Source organism: Oncorhynchus mykiss, chromosome 1 (genome assembly GCF_013265735.2).
Source record: "Oncorhynchus mykiss isolate Arlee chromosome 1, USDA_OmykA_1.1, whole genome shotgun sequence".
Classification (NCBI taxonomy): Eukaryota; Metazoa; Chordata; class Actinopteri; order Salmoniformes; family Salmonidae; genus Oncorhynchus; species Oncorhynchus mykiss.
Genome location: NC_048565.1, coordinates 77234320 through 77259135, shown reverse-complemented (window position 1 = coordinate 77259135; position 24816 = coordinate 77234320). Strand labels below are relative to the sequence as shown.

Sequence of the window (24816 nt, the reverse complement as noted above, 5' to 3'; positions counted from 1 at the left end):
CTGTCTGCAAAACAACAGCCAAACAAAACATTGAGGAGAGACTATATTCCTGTATCTCTGTATCGATTTGATCTCAAGTATCCTGAGCTAAACTTGGCACATTTGCAGAAACATTGAACACAAGGTGTACACAGATTAGGCAGACGGATGAAGCCAGCAGAGAGAGCATTAATAATGTGAGACAGGAAGATTCATCCTGACCAAGGCTGTTTCCATTGAAGCTGATGGTCTGTTACTGTTTGGCTGTGGAAGTGCTGTTCAACTCATTGGGTTTCTCTAACTAGATGGAATAGATTGTCGTTTTGGTGCATCCTCTTCAACATATCAGAGTGAAGCTTAGTAGCTTCTTGACCTGACAACCCCTTGACCTGTCGACCCCAGGAATTGTTTGTGTAGATATAATGAGACATCACTGTTACCTCAATGGAGATTGACTGTAGCTTTCGTTTTTATTTAATTTTTTATTTAACCTTTATTTAACTAGGCAAGTCAGTTAAGAACAAATTCTTATTTTACAATGACGGCCTACCTCGGCCAAACCCGGAGGACACTGAGCCAATTGTGCGCTGCCATATGGGACTCCCAATCACGGCCAGTTGTGATACAGCCCGGGATCGAACCAGGGCCTATAGTGACACCTCTAGCACTGAGATGCAGTGCCTTAGACTGCTGCGCCGCTCAGGAGCAGCCAACCAATCAAGGTCTTCTCATATACAAAGGTCTTCTTGACCTTTGTTCAAGTCATGCTCAAAATAGCATAGGAATGGATCAAAATAGATATCTCATGATATGCATATTTGTTATGAGGACAATGCTGATGGAATCCCTTAAAATATATTGTTGTTCATTTTTTTTCTGCTCTTTTGCACACCAGTATTTCTACTTGCAGATCCTCATCTGCACATCTTTCACTCCAGTGTTAGTGGTGAAATAATTACAATTTAGCATTATGGCCTATTTAATGCCTTACCTCCTTACTTCATTTTCACACACTGTATACAGATTTTCTATTGTGTTATTGACTGTATGTTTGTTTATTCCATGTGTATCTCTGTTGTTGTTTTTGTCACACTGCTTTGCTTTATCTTCGCCAGGTCGCAGTTGTAAATGAGAACTTGTTCTCAACTGGCCTACCTGGTTAAATAAAGGTGAAATAAAAAAAATCTTAATTTATTAAATAAAAACTACTTCTACCCTAATTGAAGGCATGATGTTATTACACCTTTGTGCCCCTCCCATCCACAAGCTTATTGTTTTCTGTAGCTTAGGGGCAAACTGTTGCAGACAGCCATTATCATACTTTTGTTGCTTTCTGTCCCAGCCAGCACTAATTTCCGTCCCAGGTTAATAAAAGAGGCTGATAACCTTGCCTATGCATTTATGAGAAATACATGGTCATGTAAAGCAAAGTATATGGAAGGTGTGGAGGATACGGTCCTTGTGATCAGTTTACAGGAAGGAACAGATAAAGAAGATCAATAAGAGAGGTGAAAGGAGAGGTTCACCACAAGTTAATCATCTGTAGTCTGGATGGATAGGAAGAGCAGAGCTCAGGGACAATGCACAGTTGTGTTCACAGTGTACCTATTTTCTTTCTCTCTCTCTCTCTCTCGGTCTCTCTGTCGGTCCCTCCCTCCCTTCCTCCCACTGCCCCCCCCCTCTCTCACTCTCCCTCTCACTTTCTATCTCACTCTCTCTCCCCCCTCTCCCACTCCCTCTCTTTCTCTATCTCGCTCTCTCTCTCCCACTCCCTCTCTCTCACCCACTCCCACTCACTCTCCCCCCGTCTCTGTCTAACACACTGAGATAGTAGGCTAAACACACACAGACATGATGTAGTAATTATCTAAGACTAGACCTAGTTAAGAGCAGTTGAGCTGTTTTGCTCTATGAAATTATTAAATATGATGTAATATCATGGTTTAATATTGGATGCAGATTTTTTTAGCCATTTTGAATGTGTCTTTGTGATGGTAGTGTTAGTCAGTGAGACCGAGACAAAGCAGATTAACTGTGGTGGTGTTGTGGTGAGACAGAGGGGGACAGATGGCTCACAAACCGCTCCCGTCTGCTGCCATATCCCTGCCAAAGTTCAGGGAGAAACACTTGCACACACTCCACTTCATTCACTTTCACCGATCCACATAAGCAGATTTCCACATAGTCGCTGACATGTGTAGGGCCCTATAAAATCTATGTTGTGGACGGAATCACGGAATCCAAATATTTAAAACGGAATTCAACAATATCAAAGAAAACATTTGAAAATACTAGGAAATCAACTAAATGTATTGAACTTAATAGAAAATGTATTCATTTGCCCAAGTTAATAATTAGACATGAACCAAATGCATCAGTGATTTGTATTTTCCTCCATCTTTCTCGAACTCTGCAATCACACGAGCGCTACAGAAACATCGCTAACCCAACAACAGTCTCTAGCTGGTGCGCACTTGAGTTAAAGGGTAACTATACCCAAAAATCTAAATGTCAAGAGTTGTCTCCTGATGTGGTTTAAGCATTGTGTACTTAGAATATCTAATGTTGATGTTTTTCTTTAAAAAAAACGTGTGATTTTGAGAGCGAAAACCTGGAAAAAACTGTGAAAAACGGAAACCTTCAAAATCTCAACAGAACTGAATTTTGGAAAAAATGCAACAGATATTTTAGGGTCCTAGGTGTGCGAAGATTAGCCAGTGTTAAAAGTGAAAGGGTTTTTGGTGGTGGAGTTTCAATGTTCCTATTCTGCTATTATAAAATGTATTAAGCAGTAATTGTACTCAAGGAAAAAGCCTTCAGTCTGTACCTAGATTTTTAGACTGTCAATATCTCAGTCCTGCGCATCTATTTGTCTACTCTATGCCTGCCTTATTTTAGTGGGGAGGCAGGTAGCCCAGTGGTTAGAGCGTTGGGCCAGTAACCGAAAGGATGCTAGATCGAATCCCTGAGCTGACAAGGTAAAAGTCTGTCGTTCTGCCCCTTTTATTTATTTATGTTTTATTTCACCTTTATTTAACCAGGTACCTGGCCAAGATAAAGCAAAGCAGTGCGACACAAACAACAACACAGGGTTACACATGGAATAAACAAACATACAGTCAATAATACAATAATGTCATTCTGCCCCTGAACAAGGCAGTTAACCCACTGTTCCTAGGTCATCATTGTAAATAAGAATTTGTTCTTAACTGACTTGCCTAGTTAAATAAAGGTGAAATCATTTAAAAATGGTGCTGTCTCACAAGAGACTGCTGTTCTGCAACTCCAGACACAGTCGCAGACTTGACATTAAGTCAGAATGCTTCTCATCGTGGCAGTGAGAAGCACGTGATGTTATTTTATGTTGTCCACATTTTTTTCCACCCCCACTTTCATGCTGGTAGATTCAACCAGAGAATAGCTTTCATTTTTCTGTTTTCCAAAAGGACCAATCATCTGCAACATCACACAGGCTCAAAACAACACAATGACACATTTCTGCATGGTCATTATAAGCAGAGGTTTGATTTTTCGCAGGCTCTCAAAGTTTTTGAAGTTCCTTTCATCCTTGTTTCCAAATGGCATTTCAAACAGGAAAATGTCATGCTCTGATGTGGCGTCCTAGACAGCTGTTATGCTTGATGTGAGATGATTGACAGTAATGTGTGATTTGGCACATCCATTTAGCGAGAAGTGATACTCTTGCTTGGCTCTCCCAGTTTGGGTTTCCCCATTAAAACCAGCCAGAGAGGAGCTTTCTTGTTGGCTTTAAAGGACAAGTGATTAGCACCAGACAGACACTCTCCAATAGGAGATAATTGCAGGAGATAATTGTTGCACAATTAGACGGAAAGCCTTTAGATTATACTCTAGTCTGTATGTAGTTAAGTTAGTTCTCTTAATGAGTCTAATGTACAACACTAGAGAGTTTAAGGCTGTACTCTACGTCAACTCGAAGAGGTAAACGGTCTGTTGTTTGACAGAAACAGAGAGATACTGTCATCCTGTAGAGCAGGTATTCCCAAACTGGGGTATGCGCAATGCCATCGGAGGTACGCCAAATAAAAATGTGTTTCACATGTTTTTTAATTTTTTAAAAATCTTCACATTTTAAAACAGTCCATGTATATTTTCCAACGGGGCTATACATTTGGGTTAGTTTTTTTCTCGCATGAGTAGCCTCGTTTCTCTGCCAAAAATACAATTAAACCGTCTAGTGTTCAGCAAAATAACAACACAATGTCAAATACGGGTAGCCTAGTCAAATTATTAACAATCAATCACATTAACCGTTACTCTCTCGCGGGAATTTCACTAACGGTCCTTATGTAGCCAAACGTAGCTGCTGCGCATTCCATTTGCTCAAATGGATAAATGGTTTTAAAAAAGTAAGGCTCGCGTCCATAGAGACACATACCAGCTCTACTGGTAGTACTGCTACTACCAGCAGCACTACACCTGCACCTGTCGATGACACAAGTTGTTCTGCTTCCACGAGCACATCCAATGCTAGCATCAGTAATTCTACATTTGTTGTTAGCCCAGCTAGCTTGGACACTGACAGTTGTGAATCTGATGCAGCTGAAGAGCTACTGGCCCGGGAAAGCACCGAACAACAGACATGGACGTTGGACCATCGAAGAGGCATAAATATGATGAGAACTACATTGATTTGGGGTTCACTTATATTGGGAGTAGTGCCTTTCCTCAGCCACAGTGTGTTATAAGTGCAAAAGTACTATCTCACAACTCGATGAAACCTTCACTCTTGCACATACATTTAGAAACAAAACATGCCAATTGAAAAATAAGCCACGCAATTTTTTTGAGTGAGAATTAAGACAACTTTTGAGTACTAAGACATGTATAAAAGCAACAGATACCATTAATAAGAGGGGCTAGAAGCGTCTTATATGGTGAGCTACCGAGTGGCCAGGACAGGCAACCCCATACTATTGTGGAGGATTTAATTATTCCTGCTGCTGCAGATATGGCTGGGACAATGCTGGGAGAAAAGGGCCAAAAAACTATACAGACAATGACTTCATCAAACAAACACTGTTTCACGATGCATCAGTGACATGGCAGGAGATGTTTTGAAACAATTACTGCTTCTCATACAAGTCAGTGTTTCTATGCGTTACAGCTGGATGAGTCAACAGCCTGGCACAGCTCCTGGTATATGTCCGTTACGTTTATGGGGGGTCAATTAAAACATCATTTTCTGCAAACCACTAGAAACCAAGACAACGGGAGAGGATATTTTTAAAGTACTGGACAGCTTTGTGACATCAAATGAACTTGGTGGTCAAGATGTGTTGGTATCTGTACTGATGACGCAAAATACATGACAGGGAGACATAGTGGAGTGGTAACGAGCGTACAAACAGTTGCTCCTGACGCCACTTGGGAACACTGCAGCATTCGCCGAGAGGCTCCTGCTGCCTAAGGAATGCCTGACTGCTTGAAAGATGTTTTGGACACTACATTGAAAATGGTTAACTTTGTTAAAGCAAGTCCCCTGAACTCTGATGTATTTTGTTCGCTGGTTATCAAGGGGCAAAGTATTGACACGTTTTTTTGAATTGAGAGACAAGCTTAAAGTTTTCTTTACTGCCCATCATTTTCACTTGTCTGACCACTTGCATGATGACGAGTTTCTCACACGACTGGCCTATCTGAGCGATGTTTTTTCTCGCCTGGATGATCTGAATCTAGGATTGCAGGTACTCTCTTCAACTATATTCAATGTGCGGGACAAAATTGAGGCTATGATTTATGAAGTTGGAGCTCTTCTCTGGCTGCAGTAACAAGGACAACACACAGGTCTTTCCATCATCGTACCATTTTTTTTGTTTAACTGAACCTATGCTTACGCACAATGTCAAATGTGATATAGCGAAGCACCTGAGTGAGTTGGGTGCACAATTACGCAGGTACTTTCCCGAAACGGACTACACAAACAACTGGATTCTTTATCCCTTTCATACCCTGCCTCCAGTCCACTTATCGGTATCTGAACAAGAGAGCCTCATCGAAATTGCAACAAGTGGTTCTGTGAAAATTGAATTTAATCAAAAGCTACTGCCAGATTTCTGGATAGGGCTGCGCTCAGAGTATCCTGCCTTGGCAAATTGCGCTGTTAAGACATTGATGCCCTTTGCAAGCACGTACCTATGTGAGAGTGGATTCTCGGCCCTCACTAGCATGAAGACTAAATACAGGCACAGACTGTGTGGAAAATAATTTAAGAATGAGACTCTCTCCAATGCAACCTGACATTGCAGAGTTATGTGCATCCTTTCAAGCACACCATTCTCATTAACCTGTAGTAAATTACTCACAGTTTTCGATGAACAAATAAAGTTTCATATGTATAAAGACCTAATTATTGATTATTATTATTATTATTACTATTATATTATTATTTGTGCCCTGGTCTTATATGAGCTCATTGTCACTTCCCGCGAGCCGGGTTGTGACATAAAATCTCACATTCATTCTTAGGTTTAATAAATGTATCGTATAGTGTGTGTGTGGCAGGCTTACAATGATGGCAAAAAACAACAGCTGGAGGTTGAATGTTTGAAGGGGTACGGGACTATAAAAAGTTTGGGAACCAAACCACTGATGTAGAGAGTTTTGTCGCTGAGATTGGAGAGCCTGTTGATGCAGTTAGCAGACCCAGAGACGGACACAAACCCTGGAGTCAACACATGTTTTTGCACCTTGACTCACACATTAATTTGACCGTCATACAGTATCACATGTAGTGTGTTGAATACTTACAGGAATTATGGTCAAACTTGCACTCAGACTCAGTTCAATCTGCTGCCACATGTTGCTGGGTAATAAAGCCAGAGAGAAGGATGTGGCATCCTGTGTAGGTTAGCTCCTCTACTGGAGCTGGGACCATTATCCACACCTCACTTATGGCAGGCATTTTGCTGATATCTTTCATTACAAATAGAAGTAGCCTAAACTAGAGAAATGTGAAGTTTGAAATGAAATACGTTTGCTAATATGGGTGATTTATTAATGGGACAATTGATGACTACAACTATCAACTATCAAACTATCAAACTCACCCTCCATCACCTTCCACCACCCTCCACCACATCACCCTCCATCACCCTCCACCACATCACCCTCCACCACAAAGTTAAGAAAAAAAATAAACTTATCGTTATCGCATCAATTCGCGATTATGGATTTATTTGTGTTTTTTATTTTGAGCTCTTTTTCTCCCCAATTTCGTGGTATCCAATTGGTAGTTACAGTCTTGTCCCATCGCTGCAACTTCCGTATGATCTCGGGAGAGGCGAAGTTCAAGAGCCATTCGTCCTCCGAAACACGACCCTGCCAATCCGCACTGCTTCTTGACACACTGCTTGCTTAACCCTGAAGCCAGCCACACCAATGTGTCGGATGAAACACCGTACAACTAGTGACTGTGTTAGCGTGCATGAGCCCGGCCCGCCACAGGAGTCGCTAGAGCGCGATGGGACAAGGATATCCCGGGACGGCCAAACCCTCCCCTAACCCAGACGACGCTGGGCCAATTGTGCACCGCTTCATGGGTCTCCCAGTCACGGCTGGCTGCGACAAAGCCCGGGATCGAACCCGGGTCTGTAGTAGTGCCTTAGACCGCTGCACCACTCAGGAAGCCATGCGATATGGATTTTTGTCCATATTATCCAGCTCTATACTCTACTGTATTTTATTGCACCTGGTCCATCTATTCTACCCTGACCTCTTCCTCCCCACAACATACTGACAGACCCTCAACATCACCCTCCACCACATCACCCTCCATCACCCTCCACCACATCACCCTCCACCACAAACTAATCAGCCTGAAGTTATCATATGAATACTACTGATGAAGGACTACTATTGCTGTACTCTAACTCTGTCTTAGGAGTGAGGAGTGAATTGTGAGAAAACACTGTGTCTGTGAGTGTTTTAGAGTTTAATGACCTTATCAACTCCACAGGGTCTCAGCTGTGTTGAAGACTGAGTCAATAAACAACGAATGTCCCTGACAGATTGTTGTGCGTGTGTGTGTGCGTTTGTGTGTGTGTGTTTGGGAGGTGGCCTCTTGTCTCCACCCCCTATCTTCCATAACCTCCCACTGTCATCATCCTGGCTGTGCCCCATCGGAGAGGCAGCCGTCTAGGACAGAGAGTGCCAAGAGGGCCCTGGATAGAGACAGCAAGAGTGGATCCAGGTGTGCCATCTGTGCAGATATGGCCGGGGTGGGTTGGGGGGCGTAGTTAGGGCATCATCTGGAGTTGGGCACATCACTGATACACCACTGCACTTCCATTCGGGACAGCCAATCAGCTGGGGGATGAGTAGCACGGTATCTCTAGGCTTGTAGCATATCTGAATGGCGAACTCATCTGCTGTGTTCTTGTCATGGCAAACATATATGGCAACGAGTGGAAAAAGACTTGGCAAATGCACACATACAGATCTGAGACCAGGCTAGGTTATATCTGTGATCTTGATTGAAGTTGTCCGTAGGCTCAGATCTATAGGATCAAGATACACTTAATGATATCATGCTTAGATCACTGTTTAGGGGCATCTTCTTCCAACTCCTGTCTCAGCTAGAGCGATATCGCACCTGCTGAACATTAGGATTTTAGGATGGCCACTGTGTTAGAAAGAATAGACCGTGAAACCTTTTTTTAAATACATTTTTCCAAAATTCCCCCTTTTTCTCCCTAATTTCGTGATATCCAATTGCGATCCAATTACCATCTTGTCTCATCGCTGCAACTCCCCAACGGGCTCGGGAGAGGCAAAGGTTGAGTCATGCGTCCTCCGAAACATGACCCGCCAAACCACGCTTCTTAACCCGCTCGCTTAACCCAGAAGCCAGCTGTACCAATGTGTCGGAGAAAACACTGTTCAACTGACGACCGAAGTCAGCCTGCAGGTCACCCGGCCCACCACAAGGAGTCGCTAGAGCGCAATAAGCCAAGTAAAGCCCCCCCCTGGCCAAACCCTCCCCTAACGACGCTATGCCAATTGTGCGCCACCCTATTGGACACCTGGTCACGGACGGTTGTGACAGCCTGGTGTCAAACCCGGGTCTGTAGTGATGCCTCTAGCACTGCGATGCAGTGCCTTAGACTGCTGCGCCACTCTGGAGGCAGTGAAAAGCTTTTGATCAGAAGTTAACCACAGTGCTCCATCTAAGCCCTGCTAAAGTCTGGCTCTGCTGTGAAGTTATACAGGCATGATAATGGATCTGGGAGTGAGTAGATGAGTGCACCTGGAAGATGATCTTCTTGCTGTGGAACACATAGCGTTGATAGATATTACAGTCCCCCACTGTAGTGCTGTTTTGGTATAGCGCAGTACAGCAATCCCCTCAATGGCTCAATTGACTTTTGATTCATAATTATACTGCCATTAGGAAATACAGTCAAATGTATGGGTCAAGGTTTATGTACCAACAGGCCATGCCAGTTACCAGACTGAAAACAAAGTCATGTGTTGTGTGTAGTTGTCGGCCTCGCACCAGAGCGGACAGTAGTGTAGAGCAAGGGTTCCCAAACCTTTTCACTTTGGGCCCCCCTCCCAGAATTGGGGAACATCCGGCACAGTTTGGGGAAGGCCCTGTCCTGTTCCAGCATGACAATGCCCCCGTACACGAAGCAAAGTCCATAGAGAAATCGTTTGTTGAGATCGGAGTGGAAGATCATGACTGGCCTGCACAAAGCACTGACTTCAACCCCAACGAACACCTTTGGTATGAATTGGAACGCCGACTGTGAGCCAGGCCTAATTGCCCAACATCAGTGCCCGACCTCACTAATGCTTGTGTGGCTGAATGGAAGCAATTCCCTGCAGCAATGTTCCAACATCTAATGGAAAGCCGATGTAGAGAGCCAATGGGGGAAAAGGCAGAGAAGGGAGAGGATGTGTGATGCTCTGAGGTGTGTCATGGGAAAAGGAGTCGGCCGCTGCAGCTGTGTGATAGCAGAAGGACTCTGTCTTTTTCACTGTCTCCTCTCGCTCTCTCCCACACGCTCTCTCCCAACAGACACATACGCACAAACACATGCTCAATTGCTCCCTTACACTCCGTACTCACCCAAGATTGGGTGTAATTATTGTCCCTGGTTAGGAGTAATTTCCTTTTATGTAGTGCTCCAAGCCTTCATGGTTTTGCAATGTTATCGTCACAGTTATGTGTGGACCTCCTTTAAAAAGATACAGAAAGCTTGTTTGCCCCCTAGGGAGTATCATCCATGGCACCATCAAGCCTAGTAGGAGTAGTCAACAGCAGCTTTGTTACTTCCGCATGGTACCTGGCTGACTGGGAGAGGATGATGCATTTCCATTGGCAGGTTGTTATGTTATGTTAATGATGGCATTGTCATGGATCCTCCACTAGAGTCCGGTGTTCCTCCGCTCAGCACACACACTGCCCTGCAGGTCACTGCACTGAATGTGATGATGTCACTGGATTCCAGCCATACCGTACCACTATGCATTCTAGGCTAAATCTTCTCTCCCATTCTCTCCGGCTCCTGATAAGAGTCCAAAAATGCAGACCATCCATTCTCTGTTTCTCTCTCTCTCTCTCTCTCTCTGTCTCTCTCTCTCTGTCTGTCTCTCTCCGTCTCTCTCTCTCTCTGGCTCTCTGTGTGTGTAAAGCTACATAGTGAGTGATGTGTGTTTTGAAATAATATGACGCCCATGTCAGCAGATTTCCCCTCTACTCCCACTCAGCCTGGATGCGTAGTGACAGTAGAACAGTTCTTCCTGACTTCACGTTTTCTCCTGATACAGAATATTTTTTTGCTTCTCTATCATTTGCTCTCTGTTGTTTTGCTGTGTTGCTTTGTACCCCTCCAGCTTAGTACAAAAGGGAAAATAAATCAACATAGGTTGTATTTACAATAGTGTTTGTTCTTCACTGGTTGCCCTTTTCTTGTGGCAACAGGTCACAAATCTTGCTGCTGTGGTATTTCATCCAATAGATATGGGAGTTTATCAAAATTGGATTTGTTTTCTAATTCTTTGTGGGTCTGTGTAATCTGAGGGAAATATGGGTCTCTAATATGGTCATACATTTGTCAGGAGGTTAGGAAGTGCAGCAATGTTTCCACCTCATTTTGTGGTGCACAATCTTCATCAAACCATTTATCATTGTTGTTAATTTTCTTAGGTTGTCTGCTTGACATTTTTTGATTTGATAGGGAAGCTGAGAGGCCAATTATACCGTTTAGGTTTTCTAATGCCAAGTTAACACCTTCTCTATTACAGTGAAAACTTTTGTCCAGGAAATTGTCTAGAAGGGATTGATTGGATTTGTTGTTGCCTAATAGTTTTTTGATAGATTTCCACACTATTTTCCTTCCATCTAAAGCATTTCTTAATATTATTCAATTCCTTTGGCTTTGATGCCTCTTGATCGAGCATAGCTCTGTTCAAGTACAATGTGATTTTGCTTTGATCTGATTGTGAATGCTTTAAGAGACTTTGGGTTGATGTCAGTGATAAAGTAGTCTACAGTTCTACTGCCGAAAGATGAGCTATGTCGTGTCTTTACTATCATTAACTGAAGACTGATAGTTTTTATCAAAGATTCTCTGTAATTAGTTATTACGCGATTAGACTGATTAATCATGTAACTGTAATTACTAGGAAGTCGGGGCACCAAGGAAAAATATTCAGATTACAAAGTTATCATTTCCTAAAATAACTTTTCAGATATTTATCTGATCAATTAGTCTTCGAATTAATGAATTATTTACTTTACCTCACGTTAGTCTCATTCCAAACGTCTTTTTGTTGGCTATCTGCACGAACCCAGTCTTCACTATGAGTCATCCAAACATCAATTGTCTTAAATCATTTATTTATTACTAACTAAGTAATTCGCAGAAATGCATAAACAAACAAACAAACAAGGTAAATGTGGTTACATGAAATGATAGGAGAATGTGCCCTAGTGGGCTAAACCGGCATGGCAGCTTGTTAGACAAAAGGGGAAATGGGGGTCGACTAAGAAGTCACTACAGAGTGATAATTATAACAATTGAAATGCTAATCCTTTGTTCCCGAACGCTCACACATTCGGGAACAATTGCAATCAATATATATATATTTACGTTCAGTGTGTCGTCTTGATCGCTGGTGAAAAGTTCATTTATTTTATAGAATTGTCCGTCTCTCTCCCTCTCTCTCTCTGTCGTGGTTATAGTGGATAGTTCAGAGTGACATTTGTTATAGAATGGATGTTTCGGCGGTTGTCGTTCTTCGCATTCAATGATACCGAATTCCTAGCTGCAGACTAGTCAAAGACTTGTTCTTATTCTGTCGGTATCGATAGTCTAAGAGTTTAACCACGTGGTATGGTTAAAAGATTCAGTAATGGTCTACAACCTTTGTCCTCCTAATGGAGAAAAACATGGTCTGCAACCTTTAGCCATCTCGTAATTGAGGTAAGCTCGGTCTGCTGATAATTTCTCAAAGTTGGGTTTTATTCGGAAGGGCTGAAGCGGGCTGTCCCAGGATGTCTGACCCTAACTGGGCTCAGGGGCGGTCATCTGATTTAGTTCAACTCAAAAGGGAATTTAAGTTTTCTTCATTAAACAGTCCAAAATCACATTACACAATTATACAAACAGTATCATACTCACTCATTCATCTTATACAACAAGATGTAAACCTCATATCTGAGGCTATTATATAAACAGCGTTATGGTAATGTGGCCACACCGTCTCCCATGAGCTTTCCCAAGTTGTGACTAACGGACCAGTTCGTAGCTGGATTCTTCACCGGTCTTTTATACTTTCTCCGGAACATGAAATTTGTTCGTACCTCAAATTCTGTGGGGTGGGATTTCCTTTGTTCTCCATCCAAATCTACTCTCTCTATACTGTGTGTCCATGAGGAGATTCTCAGGAATTCACAACGTCTCTCTGACCACAGCAACCTAGTTTAAGGAGGAAAGGGGGAGGCAGGGAGAGGGGGATGGTCTTGCTATACCCAAAGAGGCCAACGTCATGATACCTACCATAGGAGTCCCCTCGAAGCCTACCATTGACTATGTACATACCCAACGTCCAACAGAGCTGCAGGAGTTGTGATCCGTTTTTGTTGGTTATGTTGTCACCTCCATGTAGGTGTTTGTCCCCCTGTGTGCTGAGGGTGTCGGGTTCTTGTCCAGTTCTGCCATTTAGATCGCCACAGACTAGTACATGTCCCTGAGCCTGGAAATGGTTGATCTCCCCCACTAGGAGGGAGAAGCTGTCATCGTCAAAGTATGGGGATTCTATTGGGGAGGATATAGGTAGCACACGTGGAAATGTTTCTCTGTTGAGATCATTTCCTTATTAATTTCTAACCAGATGTAAAATGTTCCTGTTTTGACTCATTTAATAGAGTGGGTTAGGTCTGCTCTATACCAAATTAGCATACCCCTGAGTCTCTTCCCTCTTTCACACCTGGTAGTTTAGTGGATGGGACTACCAGCTCTCTGTAACCTGGTCTGTCTATGTTTCTTGTAGGATGACAATGTCTGTATTTAATTTTTGGGGGAAAAAATTGAAATAGCTCTGCTCTTTAGGCCAAATGCAGATGACCTCAGACCTTGTATATTCCAGGATGAGATAGTAAAAGCTTTGTGTTCCATAGTGTCTAGTGTTGTTTGTGTGTGGTTTAGGCCCGGACCATCACAGTAGGTGTGAGCAGAGCATGTTGAGCATCTGATACATACCTCCTAAGGTTGTAGGATGGGACTTTAATAGTGGGGGTTGGGCCTGTTGCTCTGCTCATGGCTTGGGCATATGTCCTGCTGTCATGTTGAGGTCCTTGCCGCAAGGGCGGCGGGAATGGGGTGGGCAGAAGGGACATAGGACTGGTATGGGGGGTATATAGGGTTTGGCCAGGGTTTGGTTGGGGTGTGGCTGGTGATGCTATTGTCTGGGTGTAGGTCCTCTTGGCGTGGGTTCTCTCGGTGCAGGTCCTTCGGGAGGGCGTCTTTCAGGTCTGGACGGGGTGTCCGTTGCTCTGTTGCTCCTGTGTGAGGTGCTGAGGCTACGGTTGAGGGTGACGTCCTTCAGGGTCCTGGCGAAGGTGGGCACTGCTGCCATGTAGAGGTGGACCTGGTCGTAAAGCCTGTTCAAGGCCAGGGTGGACTGGTGGGCCAGGTAGACATTAGGTTTTGAGGCACAGTCTCGCAAAATGCTTGCTTTCACCTAATAACCATCCCAGTGACTGCGGTTGAAAATTAGCCAGTTGGCTAAAACCGACACTTTTACTGAAACGTTGATTAATGTGCACTGTCCCTGTAAAAATAAACTCAACTCAACCTGCTGTATGTATTTTTGTGGTAACAGGGTGGAGATAACCACTTGTGCGTTGGGGAAAGTGGAAGAAGCTTTTTCAATCACTCCCTTCAGTGCTGTTGCCACCCTTTCCTGCTGGGCCCTCAGGTCATTTGTGCCTGTGTGAATTATGATGTGGCTGGGGGACGCTAGTCTGTCCTCTGACAACAGCTCCAGGGCATGCCTAGTGTCTGGGCACCAGAGTGTAGCCACTTTGTGTTTGGGAAAAAGTTTATCCTCTTGAATGTAATTACCATTTGAGTCAATGAGGAGCACAATCTCTGGCTTTTGTGTGTCCTTAGTGGATGTCGAGGGGTTGTCAGAAGGACTATCAGGGGAGCTGATAGGAGGGGATGGAGTCTGTTGGGTTGGTAGGTCCTGTGTTGTCTGTCCCATTGTGAGTTGTGATCCGGGCCGGGTATGCAGTGGGCTGTTTTGCTGGCTTGTCTGGGAGAGTATCCTTCTCTCTGTCACACCTCAGCTTTCTGACCTCGTCCTTCAGTGCCATGTGTGCCTCTAAGTTCTCTCACCTCAGTCCATAGAGCAGCCAGCTCTCTTAGACAGCCGTCCATCTCCACCTTCTGCCCTCTGGGTCTTGTTAGGGGGGGGGGGGTTGTGCTGGTCTGTTTTGTGAGTTTGTCCTGTCTGGATTGTGTGGACTCGCTCTCTGAGCTCCACCATGACTCTCTCTAGCTCTGTGAATGTATCCCTCTCAATGATGGAGAAGCAGTCAGTTGTGGGACCTGGGTGTGTTCAGTGCTGGGGGGGGGGGGGGGGCAGTTTGAAGAGGTGTGATCAGAGTGACTCAGGATGGGGGAGTCGTCACACAGAGAGAGAGAGCTTTTCCTGCTGTGCTCTCTCTTTGACCCCGTAAAAGTCCTGCTGGAACTGCATGAGGATTCCCTGCACCATTACTGTCCCAGACTTGTACACGTTGAGGAAATTGAAACAACCTCTGTCAATGTCTAGTGTTCTGAGTTTCCTCTCTCTTGAAATAGGGGTTGTGTGTTCTTATAGCACTGAGCCATGCCAGGGAATGGTCTGTGGCTTTCTCCTCTCCTCTCCACCCCCATTTCTCTGATGGGTTCATTTCCCTGGTGTATTAGTGTTGTTGTGCCCTTCAGCCAGATCCCTGCATTAAATATATTGGTCCTCTGGTTGGTTCTCTACACAAGTCCTGTCCAAGAGTATTCCTCCTGGATGGCTTCTATGTTTTATTTTATAGCCTATATCCCTTTCTATAGTTTGGATTCATGTTTGTTAATCCGAGGGGTAAAAAGATCCCTATGAACAATACTGTAACTGACTGATGTTTTTCACAGATGCTGTGTTCTAGAATTCAATGATGGAAGACCACACTGGTAGAACCTTTATTAAAAGAGGGCTTTACGGTGAGGTTAATATCATGTTGGGTATTCTCGTAGTTTTGGGTTTTGTTGTCTTCATATTGAGCTGCTACCAGTGAGATCCAAGATGGCGTAGCAGTCAGACGTCTTTATCCTGTCGTGTCCCTTGTATATATAGTTTTTTACATATTTTTCTTTGCATATCTTTTAAAATATTTTGCTAAACCTCAACATCTAAATACTCTCCTGCAACCCGCCTCACCCAATGTAGCGTGGATCTGCTTTTTTTCCCTAAAGTATCTATATTTACTTCGGATCTGGAATCCCTCAACTGAAGCTAGCCAGCTAACTACCGGCTATCAGTCAGCAAACCATTGCCAGCGGTCATCAGCTAACCTTCAGCTCGAATAGCTCTCGCCAGTTCGAACAACGTGACTCTAACAGAGCATAACGGACCTATTATTTTTATCCCCGGATTCCCACCGCAAACTGAACATTTTCATCTGGATCTTCACAACTAGCTAACCGCAACCGGATGACTACTCCTGGCTAGCGTTTCCATCCACTTGAAGCTAGCCCGTCCAGAGCTCCTGTGCTACCACAGAAGTATACTCCTGGGCTACAATATCCGGACCCCTTCTACAGCCGGTACGGGGCATGGAACCCCGCAGATCCCCTACGACTGGAATACCGACATAATCTGCCCGAGGACTCCAACAGGCCCCTCAGACGCTCGCTGAAGGCCCATTATGCTAACCAGCTAGGCCTGCTAGCTACCTAGAGCTACTTGGGACCCTACTAATTCCACGACTGGTCTATTGACGTCACCGCATGAAGAGGCAAAAACAGACTTAACCCCATCGCGACGTCCCCCAAAGGCTAACTTTATAGCCCCTGCTATCTGCTTGCTTAAAAACCCGGCCTGCTAACTGCTAGCTTGTTTAGCCCCGGTCTGCTAACTGCTAGCTTGTTTAGCCCCGGCCTACTTACTGTTAGCTTGTTAGCACAGGCCTGCTAACTGTCTGAAACGCCGTGTCCCCAGCCAGCCCAACCACTCACTGGACCCATATTTATTTTCAATCTCTTTCCGATTTTTAATTCGATTATACCTTCCGGTAACCTGCCTCACCCAATGTGATACAGAATTGCTATTATTTTTTATTTTAGAATACATTCAAGAACCTCCAGAAGCTAACCAGCTAATTAGCTACAAGCTGTTTAGTCATTGTTAGCCACTGCTAGCGGCTTTTACCTTCTGCACAGCCAGCCCTGTTTTTAGCCTGGATAATACTCACCAGTCTACCAGTATCGAACTGTCTCTCCACAACAACGCCGAATTCCTGCCCTAATCCCTGGACCACTACTTCTGATCTTCACAGCTAGCTTGCAACCAGTACCGAAGCTATCCCTGAGGCCCACCTCCCGGCCTACTCAGCTGTTCACTCGAACCCCACTCATACACGGCTAGAGCCCAATACTCCACCGGATCCTTGCTGTAAACTCTGGACCTTGGCTAACGCCACTGCCACGAAGCTAGCACCAGTTAGCCGTGAGCCAGGCACATCTCCCTGCTAGCAAACTAAATTCTACAATACCTCTTTTGCCATCTGGCTTGGATTCTCTGTCGACACGGCCCCCCACCGGCCTCCGTCTGAGCAGACCCCACCTACCACCCCCGTGCTACTAACTTTAAACGTTGTGTCGCCCGCTTCCCTGTTCCATCTGCTGCTGCCCACTGGACACTATGATCACTTGGCTACATAGCTGATGCCTGCTGGACTGTCCATTAATCACGGTACTCCATTCTGTTTATTTATTTTTTATCTGTCGGCCCCAGCCGCGAACTCAGGCTCTATGTGTAGTTAATCTGACACTCTCTGCCTAGTCATCGCCATTTTACCTGCTGTTGTTGTGTTAGCTGACTAGCTGTTGTTGTCTCACCTGTTGTTTTAGCAAGCTCTCCCAATCAAGACCTGCGATTACTTTATGCCTTGCTGTATGTCTCTCTCAAATATCAATATGCCTTGTATACTGTTGTTCAGGTTAGTTATCATTGTTTTAGTTTACAATGGAGCCCTAGTTCCACTCCTCACACCTCTGATACCTCCTTTGTCCCACCTCCCACACATGCGGTGACCTCACCCATTATAACCAGCATGTCCAGACATACAACCTCTTATCATCACCCAGTGCCTGGGCTTAGCTCCGCTGTATCCGCACCCCAACATACCCCTGTCTGCACATTATGCCAAGAAAATATATTCTACCACGCCCATAAATCTGCTCCTTTTATTCCTTGTCCCCAACGCTCTAGGCGACCAGTTTTGATAGCCTCTAGACGCACCCTCATCCTACTCCTCCTCTGTTCCTCGGGTGATGTGGAGGTAAACCCAGGCCCTGCATGTCCCCAGGCACCCTCATTTGTTGACTTCTGTGATCAAAAAAGCCTTGGTTTCATGCATGTCAACATCAGAAGCCTCCTCCCTAAGTTTGTTTTACTCACTGCTTTAGTGCACTCTGCCAACCCTGATGTCTTTGCCGTGTCTGAATCCTAGCTTAGGAAGGCCACCAAAAATTCTGAGATTTCCATACCCAACTATAACACTTTCCGTCAAGATAGAACTGCCAAAGGGGGAGGAGTTGCAATCTACTGCAGAGATAGCCTGCAAAGTTCTGTCATACTTTCCAGGTCTATGCCCAAACAGTTCGAACTTCTAATTTTAAAAATTAATCTCTCCAGAAATAAGTCTCTCACTGTTGCCGCCTGCTACCGACCCCCCTCAGCTCCCAGCTGTGCCCTGGACACCATCTGTGAATTGATCGCCCCCCATCTAGCTTCAGAGTTTGTTCTGTTAGGTGACCTAAACTGGGATATGCTTAACACACTGGCAGTCCTACAATCTAAGCTAGATGCCCTCAATCTCACACAAATCATCAAGGAACCCACCAGGTACAACCCTAAATCCTAATTGACATGATCGTGACCAACTTGCCCTCCAAATACACCTCTGCTGTCTTCAATCAGGATCTCAGCGATCACTGCCTCATTGCCTGTGTCTGCTACGGGTCCACGATTAAACGACCACCCCTCATCACTGTCAAACGCTCCCTAAAACACTTCTGCGAGCAGGCCTTTCTAATCGACCTGGCCCGGGTATCCTGGAAGGATATTGACCTCATCCCGTCAGTTGAGGATGCCTGGTCATTCTCTAAAAGTAACTTTCTCACCATCTTAGACAAGCATGCTCTGTTCAAAAAATGCAGAACCAAGAACAGATATAGCCCATGTTCACTCCAGACCTGACTGCCCTCGACCAGCACAAAAACATCCTGTGGCGAACTGCAATAGCATCGAATAGTCCCTGCGATATGCAAATGTTCAGGGAAGTCAGGAACCAATACACGCAGTCAGTCATGAAAGCTTAGGCTAGCTTTTTCAAGCAGAAATTTGCATCCTGTAGCTCTAACTCCAAAAAGTTCTGGGACACTGTAAAGTCCATGGGGAACAAGAGCACCTCCTCCCAGCTGCCCACTGCACTGAGGCTAGGTAACATGGTCATCACCGATAAATCTGTGATAATCGGAAACTTCAACAAGCATTTCTCAACGGCTGGCCATGCCTTCCTCCTGGCTACTCCAACCTCGGCCAACAGCTCCACCTTCCCCCCCGCAGCTACTCGCCCACGCCTCCCCAGCTTCTCCTTTACCCAAATCCAGATAGCAGATGTTCTGAAAGAGCTGCAAAGCCTGGACCCGTACAAATCAGCTGGGCTTGACAATCTGGACCTCTATTTCTGAAACTGTCCGCCGCCATTGTCGCAACCCCTATTACCAACCTGTTCAACCTCTCCTTCGTATCATCTGAGATCCCCAAGCATTGGAATGCTGCCGCGGTCATCCCCCTCTTCAAAGAGGGATACACCCTGGACCCAAACTGTCCCAAACTGGACCCAAACTGTCTAAGGTCTTCGAAAGCCAAGTCAACAAACAGATCACTGATCATCTCGAATCCCACCGTACCTTCTCCGCTGTGAAATCCGGATTCCGAGCCGGTCTCGGGTGCACCTCAGCCACGCTCAAGGTACTAAACGATATCATAACCGCCATCGATAAAAGACAGTACTGCGCAGCCGTCTTCATCGACCTGGCCAAGGCTTTCGACTCTGTCAATCACCATATTCTTATCGGCAGACTCAGTAGCCTCGGTTTTTCTAATGACAGCCTTGCCTGGTTCACCAACTACTTTGCAGACCGAGTTCAGTGTGTCAAATCGGAGGGCATGATGTCCGGTCCTCTGGTAGTCTCTATGGGGGTACCACAGGGTTCAATTCTCGGGCCGACTCTTTTCTCTGTATATATCAATGATGTTGCGATTCCCTGATCCACCTCTATGCAGACGACACCATTCTGTATACTTCTGGCCCTTCCTTGGACACTGTGCTATCTAACCTCCAAACGAGCTTCAATGCCATACAACACTCCTTCCGTGGCCTCCAACTGCTCTTAAACGCTAGTAAAACCAAATGCATGCTTTTCAACCGTTCGCTGCCTGCACCCGCACGCCCGACTAGCATCACCACCCTGGATGGTTCCGACCTAGAATATGTGGACATCTATAAGTACCTAGGTGTCTGGCTAGACTGCAAACTCTCCTTCCAGACTCATATCAAACATCTCCAATCCAAAATCAAATCTAGAATCGGCTTTCTATTTCGCAACAAAGCCTCCTTCACTCACGCCGCCAAACTTACCCTAGTGAAACTGACTATCCTACCGATCCTCGACTTCGGCGATGTCATCTACAAAATAGTTTCCAATACTCTACTCAGCAAACTGGATGCAGTTTATCACAGTGCCATCCGTTTTGTTACTAAAGCACCTTATACCACCCACCACTGCGACCTGTATGCTCTAGTCGGCTGACCCTCGCTACATGTTCGTCGCCAGACCCACTGGCTCCAGGTCATCTACAAGTCTATGCTAGGTAAAGCTCCGCCTTATCTCAGTTCACTGGTCACGATGGCAACACCCACCCGTAGCACGCGCTCCAGCAGGTGTATCTCACTGATCATCCCTAAAGCCAAAACCTAATTTGGCCGCCTTTCCTTCCAGTTCTCTGCTGCCTGCGACTGGAACGAATTGCAAAAATCTCTGAAGTTGGAGACTTTTATCTCCCTCACCAACTTTAAACATCTGCTATCTGATCAGCTAACCGATCACTGCAGCTGTACATAGTCCATCGGTATATAGCCCACCCAATTTACCTACCTCATCCCCATACTGTTTTTATTTTATTTACTTTTCTTCTCTTTTGCACACCAGTATCTCTACCTGCACATGTTCATCTGATCATTTATAACTCTAGTGTTTATCTGCTAAATTGTAATTATTCACTCCTATGGCCTATTTATTGCCTACCTCCTCATGCCTTTTGCACACAATGTATATAGATAATTTTTTTCTACTATGTTATTGACTTGTTTATTGTTTATTATTTACTCCATGTGTAACTCTGTTGTTGTCTGTTCACACTGCTATGCTTTATCTTGGCCAGGTCGCAGTTGCAAATGAGAACTTGTTCTCAACTAGCCTACCTGGTTAAATAAAGGTGAAATAAAAAATAAAAATAAAGAGCTCTACAATACCTAGAGAACAACCTTATCTTCTGAGTCCTGGACGCTGTTATACAGTGCATGCTCTCAACTCGTTGTGAAGGCATATTTTTCTTTATACATTTTTTAAATCTGGGTTCAGCACACGCAAAGGCCACCAGTCAGTTCAAATTCATTTTTTAAAAGGCAATGTTCTGTTTTTGGCCTGATTGCCCTAAAAAAGGGTTGTGCGTCATGTAATTTTTATTGATCACTATTACATGATTTTCTATGTAATTTGATCAGACAGTAGGCTACAGTAAATTGAAATCATATGACATGATACTGCATGTTGTCTTCAAGGTTGCTGTGCAAAGTTGATTCACTCGTGTAATGGTTGTTGATTTACAGTGAGTGTGTGTGTGAGATAATGTCTTGAAAGTAGGCTCGACTCTCTTCCTCCTCTCTTCCTCCTCCACTGACTCTCTTCCTCCTCCACTCCACTTATTTACAATGACAGCGTAGGAACAGTGGGTTAACTGCCTTGTTCAGGGGAAGAACGACAGATGTTTACCTGGTTAGCTCGGGGATTTGATCTATCAACCTTTCGGTTGCTGGTCCAACACTCTTACCACTAGATTACCTGCCGCCCACCTGTGATCTACAAGTTACGTGTTCCAGCTGACTGTTCCATGGCACACCACAGTCTGTTACTTACTCCGCTGTGTGCTTTTTAAGCAGACATTGTACTTACCCAGAATGCATGGGAGGCCATTCTTCTAGAGCTGTGACAGCCAATGACTGCCCAGCTGAAGGATTGGACGTGTTGGGGGGGATGTGTCTTGTTGGCAGAACAAAGACTTGCTGGCCTATAAACAAGTGTCTCTAGTCTCATGTTTATGAACTGCGTTTGTCAGAGGTGGTCCAACAAAATCACCTTGGAGAGAAGATCAAGCGGTATTCCATCAGTCTGATGCTCTCCAATGTTTTCCATGGCTCTGATGGTATCCGCTGAGCAGAAGGAAGCATTTATGATCAGAAACATGGCTTTCAAAAGGGGTACATTTCCCTTAGCTCTTGTTAGTGATCTTGGAGCTGTGCACTTACACATTGCAATACAGTATTGATGCCTAACAAACTAAATCATCCCCAAACTATAAGAAAGGAATGTTCAAAGCTGAAACAAAACCAAGAATCATTGTTTGTAGCATCGATATGGAAACATATATAGTATGGTGATGGGGGGGGTGGGGGGTAGTGATAGAGATCAGCCTGGGAGTTGATGCAAAATAGTGGGGCACAGGCTGTCTCCTGGCTGATCTACTGTATGTGGGGTGTGTGATAAGGGGTTGGTGGGAGGATGGTGTGTCCTTAATACCGGGGGAAAGCCCCTTAATCCTACCTCAAACTATCCCCATTGGCTACTTGTGCCTCCCAGCCCCCTAAAATAGTGTCTGGCAGCATTGTTCTGCCCTGCAGGTCCCCACCAGTCCCCCCCACCTCCCTGTTGTTTGGATAGGGAGCCCCCTGATACACACACACATGCATGCACGCATGTACACACACTCCCTTTGTGGGGAAAAAGAGCTGATAAGCAGGATGACAATAAAGAGCCTCATGCTGGCAGTGACGGAGGAAGAGGGAGAGAGAGTGACAGAGTGAGGAGAGTGGGTTGACATGGCCCAGTCAACCCCTTTTAGCAAAAGTATTTGTTTCAGCTGCTATTTTCAGTGTTTTCCTCCCTCCCTATCCTTGGATATCACGATTCCATTTACCCCCCTCTGAGAGAGCCTTAGAGAGAGAGAGAGAGACAGGAGGAGGAAGTGCTATCTACTAATATGGTAAGTCAGGGTGTACCTCCTGTCCTCTACCCTCCCCTCTCTAGGGTACATTCTGGGTGAGCTCTGGGAAGCAGAAGGGATTTGCCCTTGTTTACATAGAAAGAGAGGGGAAGAGGGAGGGAGAGGGAATAGGGGATTTGACGTGTGTCCTTTCATATGTCAGAGAGAGACAAACACTGACAGAGGGGATTGTTTACTTCTCCTGAAAGGTTAGATACAGAAGCCCACCTCTTCTCCTCTCTGCCTCCATCCTTTCATTCTATGGTGCATCGACCACGCGGTGGAAGGAAGCATTATTTTGGGTTTTGCTAGGTTGGCTATTTTTTGTTTTTTTACTTGGTCACCTGACACAATGGTACCTTGTTCTTCCGTGTCCCACTCCCTGTTCTGTGTACTGTGTGCTGTGTGTGGTGCTGCCTGGGCCAGAACTAATTGATAGCTCAGGTTTCACTCCTGAACTGCAAAGCGAGAGGGGCAACATGGCTGTGGAAGAGGCAGCAGACTTCCTGACAATAGTAAGTGTTCCCTGGAATTTTCTCAATACATTTTGCAATCACTACTGCCTTGTGAGGAGTTGTGAAGGGGAGTTGTGGAGAGGAGTTAGTATGGCTAGTATTGATTTGATTTGATATCCTGGACTGTGAAGAGCTCAGAGGTCATCAGCCCCTGTAGTATAGCCTAGCGGTGCAGCGGTAGTGGATAGAGGATGGTTACAGGACACAAATATGTCTATCTGTGTTGGAGAGGCTGATTCTCCTACTACAGAGGACATCTTGGTTTTCTGGCATCAGTGTATAAGTGAAATATCCTGGTGACAATATGGGTTTTTGTAATTTACTGTGTGTGTTTGCACTAGAGCGAACTTTCTAAAGGATGCTGTGTGTCAGGTTCCAGTGCACAGCTGCTGACCTTGACAGGTAATGTGATAAGGGGAAATCAGATGAGCAGCGGAGAGCGTCCTGCTGCTTGCGCAGGGGATTTCCCAAGTCTTTTTTTGGATCGCTGGAATTTGGTGGATAATCTCTCCACACTGATAATTGTCCTCTGATCTGCTATAAGTGTGTGCGTGTGAGTGCGTGTGAGTGCATGTGAGTGCGTGTGCGTGCGCGTGTGTGCACACATACCATTGTAGCACTGACCTGGGGAGAACTTCCTTCCCAGTCTTAACACTTATATACACTGATCAAAAATGTAAACGAAACTTGTAAAGTGTTGGTCCAATGTTTCATGAGCTGAAATAAAAGATCCCAGAAATGTTCCATAGCATGAAAAGCTTTAAAAAAAAGAATTGCACAATTTTTTTCAGCCCTGTTAGTGAGCATTTCACCTTTGCCAGGATAATCCATCTACCTGACAGGTGTGGCATATGCAGAAGCTTTAACAGCATTATCATTATACAGATGCACCTTGTGCTGGGGACAATAAAAGGCCACTCTAAAATGTGAAATTTTGTCACACAACACAATGCCGCAGATATCAGAAATTTTGAGGGACCATGCTGACTTCAGGAATGTCCACTAGAGCTGTTGCCAGATAATTTTATGTTAATTTCTCTATCATAAGCTGCCTCCAATGTCATTTTTTAAAAATTTGGCAGTGCGTCCAACCAGCCTCAAAACCACAGGCCACGTGCATGGCGTTGTGTGGGCGAGCGGTTTGCTGATGTCAAATCAAACTTTATTTGTCACATCCCCCGAATAC

General features: G+C 44.9%; 1 protein-coding gene across 35 annotated transcripts in view; it reads left to right on the top strand.

The window, feature by feature from the left end:
• Positions 1-24816, top strand: part of LOC110529831 (ankyrin-3) — a 165430-nt gene that overhangs the window by 54665 nt on the left and 85949 nt on the right. Inside the window, exon 1 of one of the 35 annotated variants that reach the window (XM_036985918.1) lies at positions 22939-23115. The exons of 33 other annotated variants lie outside the window; for them this stretch is intronic. In XM_036985918.1, the coding sequence (XP_036841813.1) occupies positions 23113-23115 (3 nt within the window). In that variant the 5' untranslated portion in view covers positions 22939-23112. Of the gene's footprint in view, positions 1-22938; positions 23116-23256; positions 23631-24816 lie in introns of those variants that run through there. One more of the 35 variants, XM_036985908.1, reaches the window with a different exon arrangement.